Source organism: Atta cephalotes (genome assembly GCF_000143395.1).
Source record: "Atta cephalotes unplaced genomic scaffold scaffold00002, whole genome shotgun sequence".
NCBI classification, from domain to species: domain Eukaryota; kingdom Metazoa; phylum Arthropoda; class Insecta; order Hymenoptera; family Formicidae; genus Atta; species Atta cephalotes.
The window spans coordinates 3,627,583-3,648,769 of record NW_012130066.1 but is presented as its reverse complement, the minus strand read 5'-3'; the positions used below and the strand labels follow the sequence as shown (position 1 = coordinate 3,648,769).

The following is a 21,187-nucleotide window of genomic DNA, read 5'->3' as shown; positions in this document are numbered from 1 at the left end:
AATATAATAAAATTGATAACATAAACAAGCAATAGTTCAAAGATTAAAACTAGTTTATTAAAACATCAAGAAGGGATTAAAACTATATAATTATTCATTAATATACAATGCATTTCATGTTAGACTTTTATCAATAAAATCGTCAAACAGATTTTGCATTTATTCTTTAAACTTTCAAGTAAATGTGCAAAAAAAAGGAAAACGGAACCACGAAGATAACGTTTCCGAAACGGCTGCGTTGGCGGGTCCGCATGTGCGAGGGGGATGACAGACGTTCGGCTGTTTCCGCCGGCGTTCGACGATGCTCGGTGGCACTCGGCGGCGCTCGGTCGCGCAGCTACACCGCCCGGAACCGTCAGTCCCGCGCAGACTCTCGAGGTGTGGGTATTACGCTTCGCGTCTTGCTACTTTCGCTGCTTCTCCGGCGTTTTTCTACGAGTACAAGAAAGAGTTCTCGGGATCTGCGCGACGCGCACGTTGTTCCGAACGTCGGTGTAACTGCCGCGTGTTCCGGCGAGTATCGCGAGTGAATTCGCGATATCTATGTAGTGGCAAAAACGAACGATAGAGAGAAAGGGCGGCGAAAGACAGAGAGAGAGAGAGAGAGAGAGAGAGAGAAGAGAGAAAGAGAGTGAGTGAGAGGAGGACGGTCGAAGTGCGGCTCGTGATCGATCTCATAGTGTGTACGAGCGTCAAGGTGTTTTCTTTCCGCGGCCACCCGTCGCCGATCTCTATTATGTCACCGGCCGCGCGTGCCGGTAGACCGCTCTGATTTGAGGTACTTGCAAGGCACGCAATAACGCCCGCCACGATGCTGCCACAGACACCTGACATCATCCCGACTACGTTGAACCAGGTAAGCGGTGGCGGTTGTGACGCGGTAAAGCTGCGGCGAAGCATTTGGACCAGAGGCGCCGGTCACGCCGATTGAAGTCGGTTGGAATTTCGGTTGAGTTCAAATCTCCGCAGGACGCTCGGCGCCGAAGTCTCCCCCGCGTCTTCGCTCGTGACAATTTTTGCACGAGCTACTCCTGATCGAGCGTTTCTAGTTATAAGATAATTCGATCTCTGACAGCGTCATAAGGTCACGTTCTTCGCTCCATATAGCATGAAGCATTTCAGAAATATTTGTAAAATATTGTAAGATTTGAAATATTTTGAAAATACTTCATGAAATATTTTTAAAATACAAATATGTCTCCTGGAGAAGTCAGAGTTTTTAAAATATTCTTTTCTCCTTACAAGATATTTGTACAATATTTCTAAAATATTGTTATGAAATATTCCAATACAATGCTTTAAAATGTTCTACAAATGTTTATAAAATATTTCTGAAATATTTTATTAAAATATTAAAAAAGAGATTCACATAAATAAATATTTCATACTTTGGCATTTCAAATGTCCTGAGTATTATGGAATTATTCGAAATGGATTCTGATTAGAATTATTTAATTATTTCTAAGATTTTTCTATTATGTTTTTTAAAGAAAATTGAGTAATTCCAATCGGAATCCGTTTCGAACAATTTCATAATATATGTCTTGAACGATATCGAAAGAAGTTTATTCTTCAATCTCAGCACATATTTCGTTAATCTTTTATGGCATTGTCACTTGCGATAAATTATTTTATTTTGTTCACGCATTTTGCTCTATTTAATTTTTTTCCATAATAATCCTTCGCCGATAATATTAAACCAGCTGCATATGCATCTTTTCCTGCTGGATTACTCATATTTTAATAAATTACTAGAATTTCCACACAACAGAATTTCAAATAAAAATTTCAAGAACTTCAAGAAATTTCAAACACAGAAGCAGTACTTAATTTATTAAAATGCGAGCAATCCAAACAGAAAAACGTGCATTGTGTGTCGCAAGCTTTTAAGTTTAAAGTTTAAAGACATAGTTTTTTTACTATTGAATTTTTTACTATTGAATTGTAATAGATTTAAATCTAATAAAAAATAAATAAAATATAATCCAACTTTTACGAGAATAAAAACTCGTTATTAAAGCTTTTATATGTATATAAAAATTTTGATAGAATATATCATATATTGTATAATATAAAAATCTGTACTGAAGAATTTGAAAATCCAAGTTATAGACGAAGGATGAAAATTTCACAGAAGATTAATAATAAAACATTTTAAACAATAAGAGATGAATTAAAGGAATGATCTCAGAATAGAAAATGGCGTAAATTTTCTTCCATCTATTTATGATAACGAGAATTGAATTTATTGACAAACTGGTTTTAATGACTGGCTCGATTTTTCAAAGCTACTCCGAAGTTTTGCGTTGCGTTCTGCAGGATATCTGGAAAAGAGATATTTAACGATATTTTGCGTGAGAGTAGGCTGCCTGAATTCAGCAATTTCTCGCGGCTAAATTATTTCACATTTCCGTTCCGCCACAATTGCGCGCGATTAATCCAGGGAACCCGCATGTATACGGTGTTTAAAGCTCCGTTATACAAGCGGACGTTCCACGCGGTAGAAATTGATTAGCCTCGGTATCCTGTCATGACTCGGCGACATCCGAACAAAATAATCGTCTTAAAATTGCTCCGAATCTCAGACTAAATCGCGATTAACTCCCGAAAGAAATAACTGATAATAAATGATATTCGCACGCGATACAGCCGCGCGAACATAGGTGTGTTATGTTAATGTTAATCCAAAAGCGCGTTTGAATTCTCACATAGTAGATAGTATCTCCATTTTGGCTATTCCGAAAATTTTAATTAAAACTTTGTCTGCATTTGCCTGATTCTCACCGCGAAGAAGTTTTGCGTAATCTCGCAACTTTAGAATAGTTAAGCAACTGATATTAATATACTAGTGATCTCAAGAGATATTGACATCTAAACAAGAATTTGGTTTCTTTAAAATAAGTTTTGTTATACAGCTTTAACTGGATTATATAATATGATTTTGTATATAAAATTTTGCGAAAAAGAGGAGTATCTGATAAAATATTAGTAAATTTAAAATTGTTGGAAATCTTTTCCATTCTAATACATTTTTATTTTAGATATACCTATTCCTAGCAGGTAAAAAATAGATTTAAAGTAAAAAATAGATTTTTTTTAGTTTTGATGTCTTAATGAAGTGATACATTTGAAATGATACATTTCAAAGGATGTTACAAGGAAAGAAGATTGCTGAAATATCTAAAAATTTAGATTTAGCAGATACAGATATAGATCTATAAAAATAATATTGTTGGATCATTAAAATAATTATGTAAGATAACTCAAGATAAGATACTCAAGCTGTAAAAAGTTTAGATGTTCCATGTAACTTGCGCTTGAATCGTTCTACATAATTATATATTTGGATGATCAAAATTACATAATTATATATTTGGATGGTTAAAATTACATTCAGATCTAACTAAAGTTCTACGTATTTCAGTAAAATCGTTCTTTCCGTATAAAGAGCAAAAATTTTTTCTGAAATAATTATAATTTTATTTCTTTCATTATATAATTTAATTTTGTAATACAGAGCTTTGTCTTATGTAATTTGATTTTATAATATTATGCATAACATTTTGTGAATTAAATAAGGGAAATTTTTTAAATACAAATTACTGACAAATTAGAAATTTTTTGAAAGCTATTTTTAATTTAATATGTTTTTATTTTACATATTCTTAGCATTTTAGGATAAAAACTAATTTTTTAGATAGATTAAAATAAATTTTTAGTTAGATTAAAATAAATTTCTCTATATATATATAATCATTTATAGATTGATGAATTAGTTAAATAATACATTTGTTTATACAAATTTTCGAGTTATTAGGGATTGATGATAAAACACATGTGCAGACGAAGTGGATAACTACTGCTCTTTGACATAATTCGAGTATTTCTTCGAGTGTCTATGAGGAAATTTAAGTTATCGAACAATACATATGACAGCTTCTATGTCGCTTTTGTATAATGAAAAGGGAATAATAACGAGAGATAGATTACATATGATCGATAATAACCGGAAGGTTTTGCCAAGGTCTGTCTCCCCGCAGCAGACGACGTGACATTGACAACATTGACATTTTATCATGCAAAGTGGCTCGAGTGGTATATCTTCTTTTATGCTATTCCCTTACACGTGATGTAATCGATTGAGTGGAGATCAGAATTAAAAAAATGTCTTTCTATAATATATAGGTATCTTTCCCCGACATTGAATTTTTCAGAACAAGGAAGAGGGGAAATTAAATCATTAAATGTGTACATTAATTACAGAAGAAATTTTTGAGCGTTTCTGTCTGTTTCTTCCATCTTTTAAAATTTACATGAGATTTTTATTTCCGATTAATCCTCTGATGGTGGGTTCATTTGACTCATTCAATCTCTCTTATGAATTTCAATCTCTCTTATAAATCTCTCTGTTGTCAAAAAATATCAAACAATTTAATGTTTTTTATATTTTTTATATCTATAAATTTGAATTATTCTTACTACACTTACTATTACTTATTACACTTACTATACTTATTTATTCACTGAGAAAAATTATTCATTTAGTTAAATTAATTTATTAAATGAAAATTGACTGATAAAATTACACATGAGTCGAAAACAAATTAATTTAATTTTTTTAATGAAGAATGTATGCATTTAAATTCATTCAATATTACATTTAACTTAATACATACATTCTTCAATGAAAGAAATAAAGACTAAATTAAATTAGTGAATAATTTAATTTAATTTAATTAGTGAATAATTTTTTAGTATTCTTATTATTCTTATATACTTACAATTAGTATTTATTTTTTTATACGAATTATGTCATTTTGCATGCTTGAAATTAATTTGACGTCAGTTCCGGAGGATTAAGTCTGGAATTATTTGGAAAGATAAGGATCAGATATAATTTTCAGGAAGCTTATCGAGCTCTAACAGATGAATTGTAAATCGATAATTCGATTTGTCGATAAATTATTATGAAAGACAACGTAGAATATTCCTTCGCGATAAAGACTCATTGATCATCTTACTGTTGAGTTTATTCTTATAAAACCGAGAATGATTTTCCGAGAGTGTGTCACGTGAAATCGAAATCGATTTGTGCAATAATTATATTTTGAGTGATAAATAACAAACGTGGTATTGAAATTTGTTACAACGTGCTTGAATCAAACACGCCAAAATTGCTGTAATTGTTGCGAAACAATTGCGGTATACATTTTTCACTTATCGCCGAAGCTGTCGGTTTCGAAATACCGATCGGTTGCCCCAGACCGAATTTCGCTAGGTCAGAAGTTAAAATCGTGTAAAAATAACAACATGACGTGACGTATTATGCAAAATTAAACAAATGTAAGGTGCAATTTACTTAACTCTACAAATGTTTTAAAATATTTAATTAATTAATTAAAAGGAAATAAATTTACTAATTAATCAATCAAAGAATTTTTCAAAACATTTATAGCATTATGAATGAATAGTATAATCTTAATTCTGAAAATCCATGATTATTCTTTTAATAAGCTCTTTTTCCAAAAACTCGTTTTTCGTCATAAAAATAATTAATCTTGTTGATTTCAAGAAAAATAATTATGATATTATATTATCGATGGAAAAATTTATGACTTAAATCTAAAGAATGTTAAATGAAGACGATCTATTAATAGAGATTTTATTTTAATAATTTTCTATTTTTTTTTTATGAAACGGAATTGTCAGTGAATTAAAATTTAATCAGAGTTTCAAACGAGTTTCTCGCACGAGACGACCGGGCCGGTTTCTTACGCTCGTTCGCGCGAGTGGCATTGACTTTTCCGCGTATTCCCGATGAGTCGTGAGAAAAGGCATAGCACGTCTATTTGTCCACGTATTTCGTCGTAGATGCCTCCTCTTCTGAAACCGCGCGCTGTTCCGCTCAGGTTTATCATTCGTGGAAGGTGCATGACGTACTCCACGAGAGAATTCTTAAGGCGGACCTTATCGATTGTTTCGAAAGCCAATGTTAAACAAGGCAACACCTCGTGCGCGACGGTGTTCACGGAGATACGTGGTCGCAATCGTGCGGAACGTCGATCGTAATAATTATCCTGTTGAGTCATTAGTCGGCGAGTTTTTGATTTAGTCGATGCCGCTTTTTCATCGAAAGATTACGCTAGTTTCATTTTAAACTAGATTAAATGTTTCTTATAGATTTTGAATGCTGAAAATGATGCCGCAAATAAAAAAATTCTGACACATCAGATTTCCCAGATAATTGAGATTTAAAAAAATTTTTAACAGTATTTTTTTGTAAAGAAGGTTATCTTAAAATTCCGATTAAAAATTATGAATGTATTGTTCTTATAAAATGCATTTTTTATTTCAATATCTTATTTTTTAGCTATGTTATGAAGGTTCATCTGGTTCAAAGTAAATTAAAAAGAAAAACATTTTTTTAAATTAGTGTTATTCTTTCGTACGTTTAATTTTATAGATCGATACGTTGAAATAAATGTCGAAGATTTATGATTATAGAGTCTGCTAATACAGATTAACTTTAATCTCAGTTCAACTTATTGATTCTTATACCTGTTTTCTCCAATATAGATTAACTTTAATCTCGGTTCAACTTATTTTAGCTTTTTCTAATTTTTAAAATCAGAAAAAGATGAATAGCAAATTGAACTAAGATTAAAGTTAATCTATAATGATGGAAACTGGCATTAGAACAAAAAAAAGATAGAAAGTAAGTTGAACAGAGATTAAAGCTAATCTATATTGATGAAAATGGGCATTAGAACTAGAAAAGGATGAGGAATAAAAAGTTGAACCGAGATTAAAGTCACTCGATGGAAATGGGCATTAACGGTTTCATCAGTCTCGCAGTTGATTCTAACAATCGCCACGTCTATTTGCAAAATGGTTGCTACATTATCGGCCTTCCGGACCATCAACATAATCGACGACGCGACTGTACAAGCTGAGGTACAAGCTATTTCTGTGACTAGTCAAGTTTTTCCATTTAATGACGGTACCTCATGAAGTTGCTAGACATACGAACATTGGCAAGACGAGATTAATCCCGCGCGACCACTCCCATGTTGAAGATTAAGGATGATATTTGCAGAAACGATTATACTTAGCGCAGTATCAGCGCATTGCAGTGATAGCGTTATACTCACCGTTGGCATTCTCATAATCGCGCGACTCCATCATGCGTGTTCTATGCAAATACCGCTTTATGCAAACGACATCGATGGTCTTCACAGAAACTGCAAGTCGACCTCATAGCGAATAATGCATTGTTGCGAGATTAAACGCGTCAGGAACGCACCGCCAGAATTAAACCTTTTTCAACAGAAACGTGCAGAGAATCTGCAAATACATAGTCTCGCATAAATGACAGAGAGATACAGGCAAGTAATATGATACACATGACTTTAATATAGTTTGAAAATAAAGCTACAAATGTTGAAGATATTATATGTCTGTTAAGAAGTTTCCGTATAAATATGAATAAAGATTGCGTGATCAAAAAGCATATCTTGTACCGGAAACGTAGTAACAGTACTTGTAGTAACATAATATTAATATTATTACAATACATGTACTGAGAAAAATGATTTGGTTGAAAATGGACAAACTAAAAGATTTTGTAATCAATCAATCAGAATTTCGGTTATCTCAACTAGAATTTTCTAATTAAATTTATTAAAATTTTAGTTGCGATAAAAGAAATTCTGATTTAATCAAAATCTTCTGGTTTGTCCATTTTCAACCAAACCATTTTTCTCAGTGTAATTTATACAATAATACTAGTATTATATAATAACACATAGAATTGCTAAACGTTAGCGTGTTTCCTCTATTTCCTTCGGAAGGAGAAAATTTTCCGGAAGAAAATATAATAATTGCTTATATGTTCTTAATGTCGTGAGAAATGGGATCCAAAATAACATTTTAATATATCTAGTACAAGCGTGAGAAAAGAATTCAGGGTCGTTTGCGACGATTAGGAAAACGGAAAACAAAGAATTTGTAATGATTGTAAATTTGATATCTTCCATGTATGATGTTTTATGTGATCAAATTAACATGTTGATGTTATCGCTAAACTTCTAGATACATCATTAGGTGTACTATTCAATGTCGTGGTTTAGGTGAACCTTCAAAATAAAGCGAGTATTGAAAAAGAGCATTATTGCCTCAAGAGATTTAAATGTTTTCATGTTTTTCGTAAATATAATTTGTTTTTCACCATAAAAAATTGTAAAATGTTTCGTAAAAATATTGAAATTATATATATTATACTATCTTTTTCTGTGAAATACGTTGATGAGTTAAAAATATATTTAAAAAAATAATATTTATTATCTCCAAATACAATTATATCTGAAAATTTGTATATACATATATATATAAATTAAATATAATTTTATCTTTTTCAAATTAAATATTTACAAAAAAAAAATTTATTTTAGTGAAAGATATTCCATATTGTATAGTTGATTAGTAGTTGAAACATAATTAAATCTGTAACACGAATAATTTCAATGGTCATAAAATATAATGGCTAGTATCATATTTTATAATTATTCTCGATTCTGTATTCTTGTCGATAGATAAAACTATATCCAACACGGAGAATAATCCAGCTTTGGCTCTTGAATGTATCTATCCATGCGCGTATAATATATTTTTATAACCTTGAAGTTTAAACGGGATGCGTTACGCTTGATAAGATTTTTCGAAAGATTTCTTGCGCCCGTAATCCAGTCAACTATGTGCTTCCTAATAACGAAAACGATCGTTTGATTATAACTGCCGTAAAAGCATCGTAATAGTTACATTCATCTATGACTCGTGATAATGATCGATCGGTCGATATACGCACCGTGGATATTAAAGCGGAGCGGAATCGTCCCGCTCTGAAATTAAATTTTGGAAATTTTAACGAACAAATTTGATTGGACGATTAAAAATCCCGATGGAGCATTTGCTTCATAATCGAAACCGAAGCTCTTTGATCATCCTCTTTGCCTTTTAACTCTTAAATTAATATGCTTTTACGATAGATAGGAGAAAAAACAAAAAAATTTATAAAAGTAGGTTGACTACTTTATCAATAGAAAAGATGCATTATAATTTAATTTTTTTAATGTCAAAGAAAATATTGAAACGATTGGATAGAGCCAAGTTTGGATTAAAATTAATGTTATTGAAAAAATTTGAACGATCATTCCGATCATCTCGCATGTTTGCAAATATAAATCGTAAAGTCTTGTTCTGTAAATAAAGATAAAAATTTTATAGTGTGCCGAAGCGTAACTCTGGCGATCGTTATAATTAGATTTGTAGTACATATCTAAGAGAGATTTAATTTATTAAATCTCTTAACTCGCGAGAGTCTTTCGGATTAATAAATTAGAGCACGCTATCTAAATCGTCGCCACGGTAATTGTATCGTGTCGTACAAAGTAGTTGGCGTTGTCGCTTTCCACGTATCCTGGATTAATTACCGATTTTTCAGTCTAATTAAATCAACGACTACCTATCTGCAAGATTCAAAGCCGTATATTAACTCTAAATAATTCGATGCGATTAGAGTATCAGCGACAGTCGGCGCACTTACATGAGAAAAGGTTGTGTAACTAATTATAACTGCAATGCTTGCTTACTATAGTGAACGTGAAACGACGAGATTTTATTACCTTGCTCTTTGTTCTGTGTTTATTGTCCTTCTTTGAATAACGCGACACTTGAAATACCTTCTTCAAGGAGTAACTGTTACGTCTTTATTTACGTTGCAAGATTCTACAAGATTGGAATGTATTAAAAAAATCTTGTGTTGCGTGGTTAAAATCAAAATATACTATTAGTAGACATTCTGTAGAAAAAGCTAAAATGAACAGTTAAGCAGATAATATAAAAATAGTAAAGAAATGTATAAGAAAAATTTTTCATAATAATTATAATTTATTATAATTTAAAAAGTGTCATTTTTATAGAAGTCTCTGATACAAAAAATATTTTAATAAGGTTAATTAAATAACATATTTTTTAATTTTTAAATAATTTAATTCACCATTTATTTCACCATTATATCCACTTATCCATTCATCAATAATTAATAAGACTTTTACAAAATTTCTGAACCGTTTAATAATATCATATCAATATTTTAATGACTTTAACACAATAATTTTAGGCGTTATGCATATTAAAAAGCTCCTGCCTTCTTTATGACAGCATTACAAAGTTTGATAAAAAAAAAGAGAAATAATGTAGTAGCTTAAGGCTTGTAAAGTTGGTGGTTTCTTCTCAAGAAACCATCGGCCAGTGGCTTAATGAGATTTCGCGGTCGACAGTGGCGTAATTAGGGGCGAGAGTGCCCCGTACCCCGCCTATTAAAAGCCTCCACCACCCGCTCCTCTGCGTATTTTAATGCGATTTAAGTTACCGTTAGCTGCACTCATGGTTATCTGCCGCTCATTGGAGAAAGGTGAGTGTGTCGGTTCTGGAGTCAAGACGAAGAACGAGGGATTCGCCGATCCTCCCCACTTTTCGTGATCATCGAGTGGGGCGTAAATATATGTTCGTCAATCGGCACGCAGACTTTGCGATCGCGAAACAAGACTTAACCGGTATAAATCAAACTGTACATTCAATGATGAGTTCCATCATTTTTCATAGGAACATTTTATTTAAAGCACCTCCTATTATTTAAAAAATTGCACATTTTAAAACACAAATGCTTTATGAAGTAAAAAACAAATAAGCAGAATTATAAAAATACACAAGAATTAATGAAATTAAGATACGATATCAAATAATACAATTACTTTAATGATATTTATGAAATGTATGAATATGTATTATATTCGCTTTTCTACATTTTTATAACAAAATTAATGTAATATACAATATAATATATAATATAATATAATATATAATTTATAACAAAATATTTCTCATTTTTTCAAATTATTTATCATTTTTTAAATTAATGATTACGATGCGCAACTTAACCAGTGACTCATGAACCACATGCTTACTTGAATATTTTACGGCCCGCTAGCTTATAGGCGAAAATATAAAATCATATTTTCTATTTTATGCAAATGAAATAAATGTTATGCGACGCATAAGATTTTATCTTATCTTTTGAAAATTGCTCTTAAAAATTTCTCAGATGTAGCTAAACAAGGTAGATGTATCTTTTATTTGCGCATTAATTATGTGACAGAGGAATTAAAAATAATATTACATTATTGCATATTAATATGTACTTATTTTTTCTATTATTTTGGCAAAAAAACATGAGACAGTGGAAAATATTTTTACCTCGACGTGACATTGATCAAAATGGCAAAGACCCCCAGGTGGTAGCTAGAGAGAAGGCTGCGATCGATCGGTCTCGGAAGGCATAAGTGTAGATAGTATCCCGAATTCACCCTTTCTAGCCTCCTCTTGTAACTTGTTAAATATTAAGAGTAGCAACAACAGGAAATATTCACACTTTCCGAGAAAAAAAAATCGATATTCTCGCAAACTTACAAACACGGAATAACTTGAAAAAAGCGATTGTAATATCAATAATTCTCATCTGTCCACATAAATTATTGATAATCGCGATATTCAATTATACTATCTCATATAAAGCTCACGAAACATTCATGCCGTCAAAAATCCTTTTAATTACATTTTAGAGACATGTAGGTCTTTTAAAAACATTATCGATACTTGGTGCAGTTGATAGCAGCGTTTTAATCGAAAGATAACTGAACCGTAGATTGTTACGACAGATCGATCATATCAGTATCAGAGATTTCTATTGAATTGAATCATTGTACTCCGATTTGCTGAAATTCGTGCACACGCGCATTCATCTTTAACGATTTAGATACAAATTTGTAAGATGTATCAAGAACAATATAAATACTTAAGAAAATATAGCCTGTAAATAACCTGTAGTGGAGCATAATCGTTCAGTATCCGGTGGAAGGTTTATTAAGAACCTTGACTGGAAAATCTTGCTGCGCTAAATTCCATGAGAAATCTTGACAATCGATCAATTGTTCTTGCTGTCTCGTTAAGCACGTTTCGCGTTTCGTTAGCAACAAGTTGTCAGACTACAGTCTGCTCTATCACACTACACAACTAACGTCGCTAACTGTTCCTCATGAAGATAGACAATGGGTTGCGTAATGATGACTGTTTCTCTTGTACGGTCTTCGGTTATTTATTTCTTAATAAATTACAGAATTTCCAATGCATTTATTCATCTTGCTTTTCATAATTGTGCATATTTCTTGATATTCTGTTTGAATATAGAATACTTGAGATGATTAAAGTAACATTTTTCGAAGGAAAACTATTCTTTATTGATATGAAAATATATATTTACATTATTTTTTACGCTATTAGCTTTCAATATAAATTTAATATATTCCTTCGTCGAAAATATGATATTTTATTTTACACACCTTGTTTTATTGTAGAGGATCCTAATCATGGAACGTTCAATTAATTAATGTTATATAATAAATAATTTCCACAACTAAACCTAACGTTTGGCTCTTACAAGTTTTTATTTCAATTCATTTACTTCATTAGAGTACAATTTTTTACATTGTATAATTTTTTATATTGTTACAATATTTTGTAGATTAGATTATTTACTTTGATTTATTTGAATTGTTACATTGTCAATTATTTATCCATTTATGGACATATCTGTCACGAGCTGTATCGGTACAAGAATTACAATCTGTCGGGTTATTGATCCACCTACATTCAGAATAGGGTGGTACATATATACAGGATAATCTGTAACGATTCCCACGATCTTCAGGGTCCACACGCGAACATCCACACCTTTCGATTCAACATGCCACCTTTTCAAGGCATTTCTGAGCATCGATGGCTCTTTCGTGAGAGTTTTTTAAAAAGAAGAACCGTATTCGCGTGGAATCTAATTGCGCTACATCTTAAATATCATGTTGTTCATTTCTGCGGCCCGCCTTCGATCAGAATTTGCGATACGTCTTGATTTTGCACTATACTTCAGTATTCTCGTTAACGCATCAGCATGCAATAAATGTGGCTTGCAATTAATTATATTTCGCCAGACGGATATTGCTCACGGTCTGAGAAAACGCTGACGGATTTTGCGAGGAAATGTTTGAGCGATGGAATTATACGGACGTAAGCCATTGCGTGTCACGTGAGGTTTATTTACAATGTAAATGGGATTGCGATAAACGTTCACCGTAAGACAATACGAAAAATCACAATAAATATATACTTTTCCAACGTTTCTTATTAATTGTTACAAAAATATTCATTATTTTATTAATCATCATAAAAATATGAAAAATCTTATTTGAAAACAATTCTGAAATTGAAGATTGGTATATTTTATGTTAAAAATCTTGAGACTCGAATTAATACATATAAAAATATTAAATACTCTATTTTGTATTTCATATTTACTTAATTATTATATTTTTTCTTTACATTATATACTTATATAGAAATATTTTTCTAAATTTCGCTAATTTAAAAGTTAACTTTTTAATAACAATTATAATGTAATGACAATAATACAATTCTTTTGAATTTTTGCTATACATTTTTATAACCGATTTTTCTTGAAGCACCGTGTAGAAGATCGTGATGCGCAAGAAACCCAGCAGATTATTCAACTCAGCCTCTTTCGTCCACGATCTTTTTTCTTTCTCTCTCCATTCAAAGAGACTTCATTGTCGAGTTTGACGCATCTTGCGTTATATAGAGCAGGTGCGCAGTTTACCTGCCGCAGGCGGTGCTGCTTTTTCATTTTCTCTACTTTGCTGCCTTCGCGCTTCGCGATCATCATATCTTGGCTCGTTTCGTTTTCTTCTGCAGAATCTTCTTTACTGCGGTAAGAACTCAGTGGGAATTAATACCACATCTTATAAATAAAACGTTTGCACGTGAATCCATCGCGGATTATCGTTACGATGCAGTAGCGCGATATGAACGAGAATCGATTCAATTTACCACACAATCTCATAGCACACACATCTGAATGCAAAATAAATTCTCTATATATTCAGTTTCTCTCGTTCCTTATATGATATACTTTACTCTTAATTTAGAAAAACTTAAATTTTTCAGTAATTGAAAATATCTTGCAAAATTACAAAAATTTTATCAATTTATTTCATAAATCACTTTATTTATAAAATTATAAAAGTACATAAAATTGCTTCATTTTCTTGTAAGAAAGCTTTTAGAGAAATGTGCCAAAGAGAGAGATAGGTTCTCTTTCCGATAATTTATTGGAGCACTGTTTAGAATAATGTTATTGACGCATTTTGTATAAATCACATAGTAAAATTAAAACAATTGGAAGAAAGCTTTAAAGTTATATTTTCTAGGAATAAGATCAGAATTTCACACATACTGGTATTATTACAAAGTTATATAATGGTGGCCGAGGCCGATAAACTTCTCGGGAAGTAATCTAACTCTTTTTACAACTTCCTGCGACCTCTATAAACGTTTTATTCGGTTTTTTCTGAAGGAAACTGTCCGGAATCCGTATTTATTTGAGCCGGTTCGGACCACCAGCAGGGACACGATTGTTCAAAATGGATGCTAAAGGACTCGTTTCTACCTCTCTCATTCCTCTATCCTCCTTAAAGAGAATAATAGGAATGAATAAATTACGGAAAGAAATGGCGTAACTTATTTTAGATTATTTTGTAAGAGTCTATAATATTGTCTATAATATTTTAGAGTCTATAATATTTTATTTCGATGGATGATCCCTTCGTAATGTGATTAACTTTTTTAACTTATAACGCGAAATATTATTAATACTTCAGTTTAAATACATATATATATATATATATATATATATATATATATAAATGACTTGTTGAGTGAAAAATCAAGTATAAATAAAATTTATTCTGTAAAAAAATAAAATTAATTATTAATAAAGAATTAAAATAAATAAAATGTAAAACTTTTAAGATAAAATTAATAAAGTTCAGAAAAAGAAGATGTGTATGAATTAATAAACTATAAAATTATACAACTAAAAAATTATCCATATTGGAACTGTAATTAAAATACTTTTCACGTATTTTTTAAAATTTCGTTATTTAGAGATGCTATCGAACTAATTGATATAAGAGCATTTCAGATCTGAAGATCAATTAATCAAACTAGAGATAATTCGGCTATAACATGATGGATCTCATGACGAATCATCGTCCCACGTCCATAGCGGCAATAGGTCGTGGGTTAAATGACGAAACATTTGTCAGATGTGGGTGAAATTAATTTGGCCTTTGCGAGTCAAATTTATAGGAAGTAGCTACTCGTGTTCCGCAGCCCGCATTAAATCAAGGATCTTCATAGAAATCCAATAATCATTGTCTCTTCTTGTAATGAAACGGTTCGTTTCATTCGGAATGAAATGAATATGAAATCCATTTTCCATATGATTCGTAACCATCATGTGTGACATCTCGGAACAAATGTAAAGGGACTTTATAAGTTTCAATTCGCTTCAATCTCTATATATTTCGCTTCTCCAATTATTACAATCAAATGTACAACTAATATATAACAAAAATAATAAAAAAAATCAACGTTAACTTTAAAAATTCATTCTTTAATTTGTATATACAATTCGATATCACTGGACCGCTTCAATTTTTTAAATAGTGGTCAATATTATTGGAATTCAATATTTGTCCAGTCATGGATATTGGCATCTTTCTGCGTAAAGCGAGTCCAGTTTCATGAGAAAAGTTTCACGTAATCGAAAAATTGTAAAATGTAACTAATTCTACGTTCACAGGAGAGGGAAAGAAAGTAAAAAAACAATATTTTCTCATTGACATAAGGGTGAATGAAATGACATGAATTCCATCAACGACGTTGCAACAGATTCCATCAGGCTTCCACCCTCTAGGCAGAATCTAATCTTTCGTAGACAGGAGCGATCACGCCGTGCGACGGCGGAGGGTTGTAACACCCTCCGGTTTAAAATCTCGTAAGAGGAAAATTGAGATCCGAGGGAACTCACGTCTGGTTTAATTGCCCGCTTGTTCTCGTCAAGTCTTACAGACATCTGCTACAGACATCGCTGCAAATTTTCGATTAGCATAATCTAAGTTGAGCAATAACGAGCTCTCAACGGATTATTAACAGTTGTTCACATATTTTACGTTCCCCAGATATATTTAAGTAGTATATATGTATAAATATCGTACGCGAGCTTTGAATTTTAACTAGAATATAATTAAAGGTTATCGGTAATAAAATGACTCGTTTGTGTGATAATTTTATTTAATCTCTCTCTTGAATATTAATTTATACTTTTTATCAGTAATTTAACATGACAATTACAAAAATAATTTAATGATAATTTATTAAAGATCTTGAAAATTGAAATTTTAATTGCACGTTTAGTATTTTAATTCTATACGTGTTTATATTTATATATGCGTATATATTATAATAGAGTTAATTAATTTATATCAAGAATAAATCTTGGATCAAAATCGTATTATTAAAATCATTTAGTCTTGATGTCTTAGTGACAAGATAGCTAATTCAGTTTGAATACTTAATTAAACATAGCTCAGATCTATTTTTATTAGCAGATATCCTTCCCCTCGTGTCAAGTAATTTTATTACGTCATTCCTCACGCAGTGGTCAAGTTAAACTATTCGCCTCATTTGTATGCTTACAATACTTGGAGGTACTTTAAGTCATCGTTGTTACAACTGCATTCTGCGTGTAGGATTTCCAAGCGGAATGTTTGTGCCAGGCACGTTCACGCTCTGCACCTTCCTTTTCACGATGCTTTTCTTTCTCTCTTGTTTCTATTTCACTCTCCTAGTTATACTTTGAAGTTGCCGTCTCGAGATTTGTCGTGGAAACCAGTTTATTGCCACACGCACGCGTCGCGTATCTCTTCTTGCGAACAATTTTTCTACATGCAAATTATGTTTGTGAGATTTCGTATTTTTTCAGTACCGCTGTCTGTCGAGATTATTAGGTTTCTGTCTGGTTATACGGATTTTTTAATTTATTTAAATTAGATTTTTCAAAACTTGATCGTAAATTAAATCGAATCTAAAAAGAGAATTGATCAATTTTAATACATATATAATACATATTTAATACATATATCAGAACCGAATCATGTAGCATTTTATAATATCATCCATAAATTTAATCTTAGAAATTATTATAAGGAATATGTTTAATTACCATATATGTAGTGATAGACACATACAATAATTAGAAATTTCTCTTACCATATTTTTTTAACTGAATCATATTCTATATTTTTTACAGTTATAATTAAAATTAAGGATAATACATCATTATAATTAAATTTAACTATAGCATTTTTTAGATTTATTATCGATATTAATTTAACCATTGCTTTAGTACAAAATGTCAGACTTTATGTCCCACGATGACATATCCGTATCGATCCATGTCTGGATATCTCTTTTGAAATTATCTAATCTTATCATTAATGTGTGTCCCATGATCAATCGTGTTATATAGAATTTGATAAATGTTGCTGAATAAATCACGTCTCTATTCGTTTTGATAAATTCAATATATTTTCATTTGTTTCATTTATGATTTTCAAAGAATAAAATGTAGCATGTATATTATGAAAATCTGAATTCTAAAGTCAAACTCTAAAAGACAATCAGAAAGTAATTGAATACATCTTTGATCTGAAATTTTTCAAATCACAACATTAGAATATATCTATTACTTCTATGTGATTTTTCTTTTTAAAAAATACAATTTACTTATTGAGATAAAAGTATTACTTGGAAAATGTTTTCTGTTTGAGTCGTCCGGAAAGTTCGTGCCGATTTTGAAGAAAAATTGAAACGCAGAAGATTTAAATTTTTAATTTCATTTATTAAATTTAAATCTTTTGCGGCACGAACTTTCCGGACGACCCAATAGTATGAATTATACAAGAAAAGTATACAGATAGAAAAGAATATAGATAGAATATAGATAGAATATAGATAGAATATAGATAGAAAAGTATATAGATAGAAAAATAAAAATGTTAAATTATATGTATTTGTAATTTTAAAGTCAGCACGATTTGAAATTTTGATGTGACGATTTTCAATTCTATTGTGACGCAGTAAAGTTCTTTAACGGTTCTTTGAGAATCGTTTAATGGCAGAGATTGGAAATCTAAAGCGTCTGGAGATGTCCTTTAAATGCCCTGAAGAAGTTCGATGTCGTGGGAAGACTTTCCACAGGACGTAATTTCGGCCGAGTATACCTTTGCGGATTGCCTCGGAAAGAAGCAACGAATGTTGCCATTCTGGCTGATTGCCTGACCCGCTTGGATAGCGTATCGAATGGACGAAGATAAAAGGATGAGAAATTGAAATCTTCTCTTTCCTTCTGGAATAGAAAAACTGTACAATATAAAAGAAAGAACTCTGACAACTCGCCAGGGGAGCAATTTATCGTTCTCATTAACGCACGCAATACACCTGTTTCCTGTGCTTTTGATGTCTGCGACATTTTCCGACATTTTCTTGAGGAAAGCTTTATTTTCTTTGTGCGTGTGTGTGTGTTTTAGTTATAATTAATATTATATCACATGATATAAATTTATGGGAGGCAAATAGATTATATTATAGATTATTTTAAATTCTCATTGGCCCACAGAGAAGGGCAAACTGTGAAATATGTATTTACTTATTGACTTTCTCGAACATCAGTCGGTTTTCCGTGCCAACTGGGCAACGAAATGAGCGAGAATAATTTCTCGCGGAAATCAGCTACGAAGGGCGGATGAACGAAAGGGGAGTATAGATTAACCCCGGGGACCACGTGTACACACCCTTAAGGTTACTGTTGACTCAGACTGCTCACCCAGGCAGGATGGTCGGTCGTAACTCGCACAAGGGTCGATTTATATTATACGGCGCAGCGAGATATGGCCGACCATATTCATGGACGTGATATTTTCTTTAATGTCTTTCTCGGTTTTGATAGTTATCGTAGGATAGATGTACGGCGATATTGATTATTTGGAAGCACGACAGCTAGTATGTCTTGTTAGCTTTAAAGATATCTTGTGATTATAGATAATTTGGAATTTAATTCGTGATTTAATTATTATCAGACGAAAATATTGGCTTCTATTTAAAGTTCGAAACTTTAAATGTTTTGAAGCGCCTACATGTCTTATTCATCCACTTCTTGACTGTATTTTAGTCTATTTAATATTTTATTATCATCGCCTTTATGACTGTCATATTTTTTGAATTTTTAATTAATTGAAACATCTTTTAATTTATTTTTATAGGATTTATTATTATATATATATATACTTTAACTGTTTTGCCAAGTCCGAAATCAACTGTACCGATGCAATTTAGAACGTGAGTGTCTGCGTTACCGGTACTTTTGTCATCTGACTCTTTCTTTCTCTTTCCCTTTCTCCATCTTTCTTTTATAGTGCTATCTCGATAAATTACTGCCGCTTGTCCAGACGTTAAAGAATTATTATGTGTTTACGCCCCTCTGTAGAGGTACGATGCGTAGGATCATTTGAGATATCTTTTCGCCGTGAATAATAAACGTGACGTACCTATTTGCGAGTTAATATAAAAATGCAATTATACACATTTGTTAATTCTTAATTAAAAGTAAAAATTTTCGATAACGAAAATGATATTAAAGTGTTATATCAAATTCCAATCAAACTAATTTTTTATCAAACAGTTAAATAAATCGGCTTTTAAAATCAAATAATAAAAAGAACAAAGCATAAGCAAAGCATAAGCTAATAAGCTAATGAGAGTTATATACGGATGTTGGTGCGGAGGTATATTTAAATGCACATTACACATAAGTTAATGAGGTGCAAACTGTACGTTTTAGTTCATATTCTGAAAGTACATTCTGCGCTACATTAATTTGTGTATAATATGTATAATATGTATTTGAATATATTTGTGCATTAATTATCTGTGTGTGACTTTTATTATTAGCTTATGCTTTGCTCTTTTTATTGTTTTTTAAATTTTTTATCTTTTCCGTACAAATTCAAAAAATAATCTAAATACGCTTATTTAATTGAATTTGAACATCATCGACCAACGCGTCGACTGCACGTGTCAGATGAACGAATTTAAATTAAAATAGATTTAATATTTGACGCATGACAATAACAGGATGGGCAATGTTCGAGATGCACGCTAGAGATTGGTTCTCGCCGGAGATTGGCGAGTGCTAAATTCTCGATCACGCAAGAAGATAAAAGTGGATTTTTTTTTATATTATACGTCGTGATCGTTCGCTTTAGCGATTAAATTCGATCTTATCGAAGTGAGTAACTATAGCCGCAGCCGCAGGTTAATATCTTCTCGTCGATGGCGCAAGTTTCCCGATGCCTAGAGCTTCCCTCGGCTCGGTTATCGATGATGCGTCGTTGATATTCGAGGCCACGGTGTGCGTTGTCGGCAGAAAAGAATCTGATCGATATCAAGCGCGAATGCGACGCGCGCGCGACTGATTGGAATATTAATAAGGGGAATGGATGCGCGTGAAAGAACGAGGATTATCCGTGAAACTTCAGTGAACTCTTGCAGTATAGACGTTAGTTTCATATATAGGCTTCACTCGCACGTACATATTTCAGTTGCTTTGTGCATAAAACGTTCATAGTACAAATTTTTCAACGTTTAGAAGTCATATTTTTATTTCTCATATATTTTTAGATTCTTACTCTCTAAATCTGAATCAGTGGATAGTCACTAATTACCCAGTGGCATAGTTGGCACTGATAATCAGTGAAATTCAACTAAAAAAGGAAGAAATGTTTGAGTATTATATAACTAAAATACTGATATTTGTACGTTAATTTCAATTTTTCGATATCACATTCATTAAGTTTAAGCACTAAAACAATGTTAATTAGATCACATAATAAAGATTAGTTAGGTTAGGGATCTCACATTTCATTTACTGATTACTAGTGGCATACTTGGCACTGATTATTCACTAATTCAGATTTAGAGAGTAAGTTAAAAGATGGAGCTTATCAATATAAAATATTATAATTTTGAATTATTATCTATATTTTCTATGATTCGTAAAAAATAAAAATAAATAAATAAAAATAAAAGATAAAAAATTGTT

The 21,187-nt window shown here is 31.6% G+C and overlaps 1 protein-coding gene across 1 annotated transcript in view; it reads left to right on the top strand.

Moving 5' to 3' along the window:
* The first annotated feature begins 811 nt into the window (after positions 1 to 811).
* The window catches only part of LOC105620397 (enhancer of filamentation 1), a 74,562-nt gene continuing 54,186 nt past the window's right edge, over positions 812 to 21,187 (top strand). The window contains exon 1 of the mRNA XM_012201898.1: positions 812 to 856. Within this exon, the coding sequence (XP_012057288.1) occupies positions 812 to 856 (45 nt within the window). The remainder of the gene's footprint in view (positions 857 to 21,187) is intronic.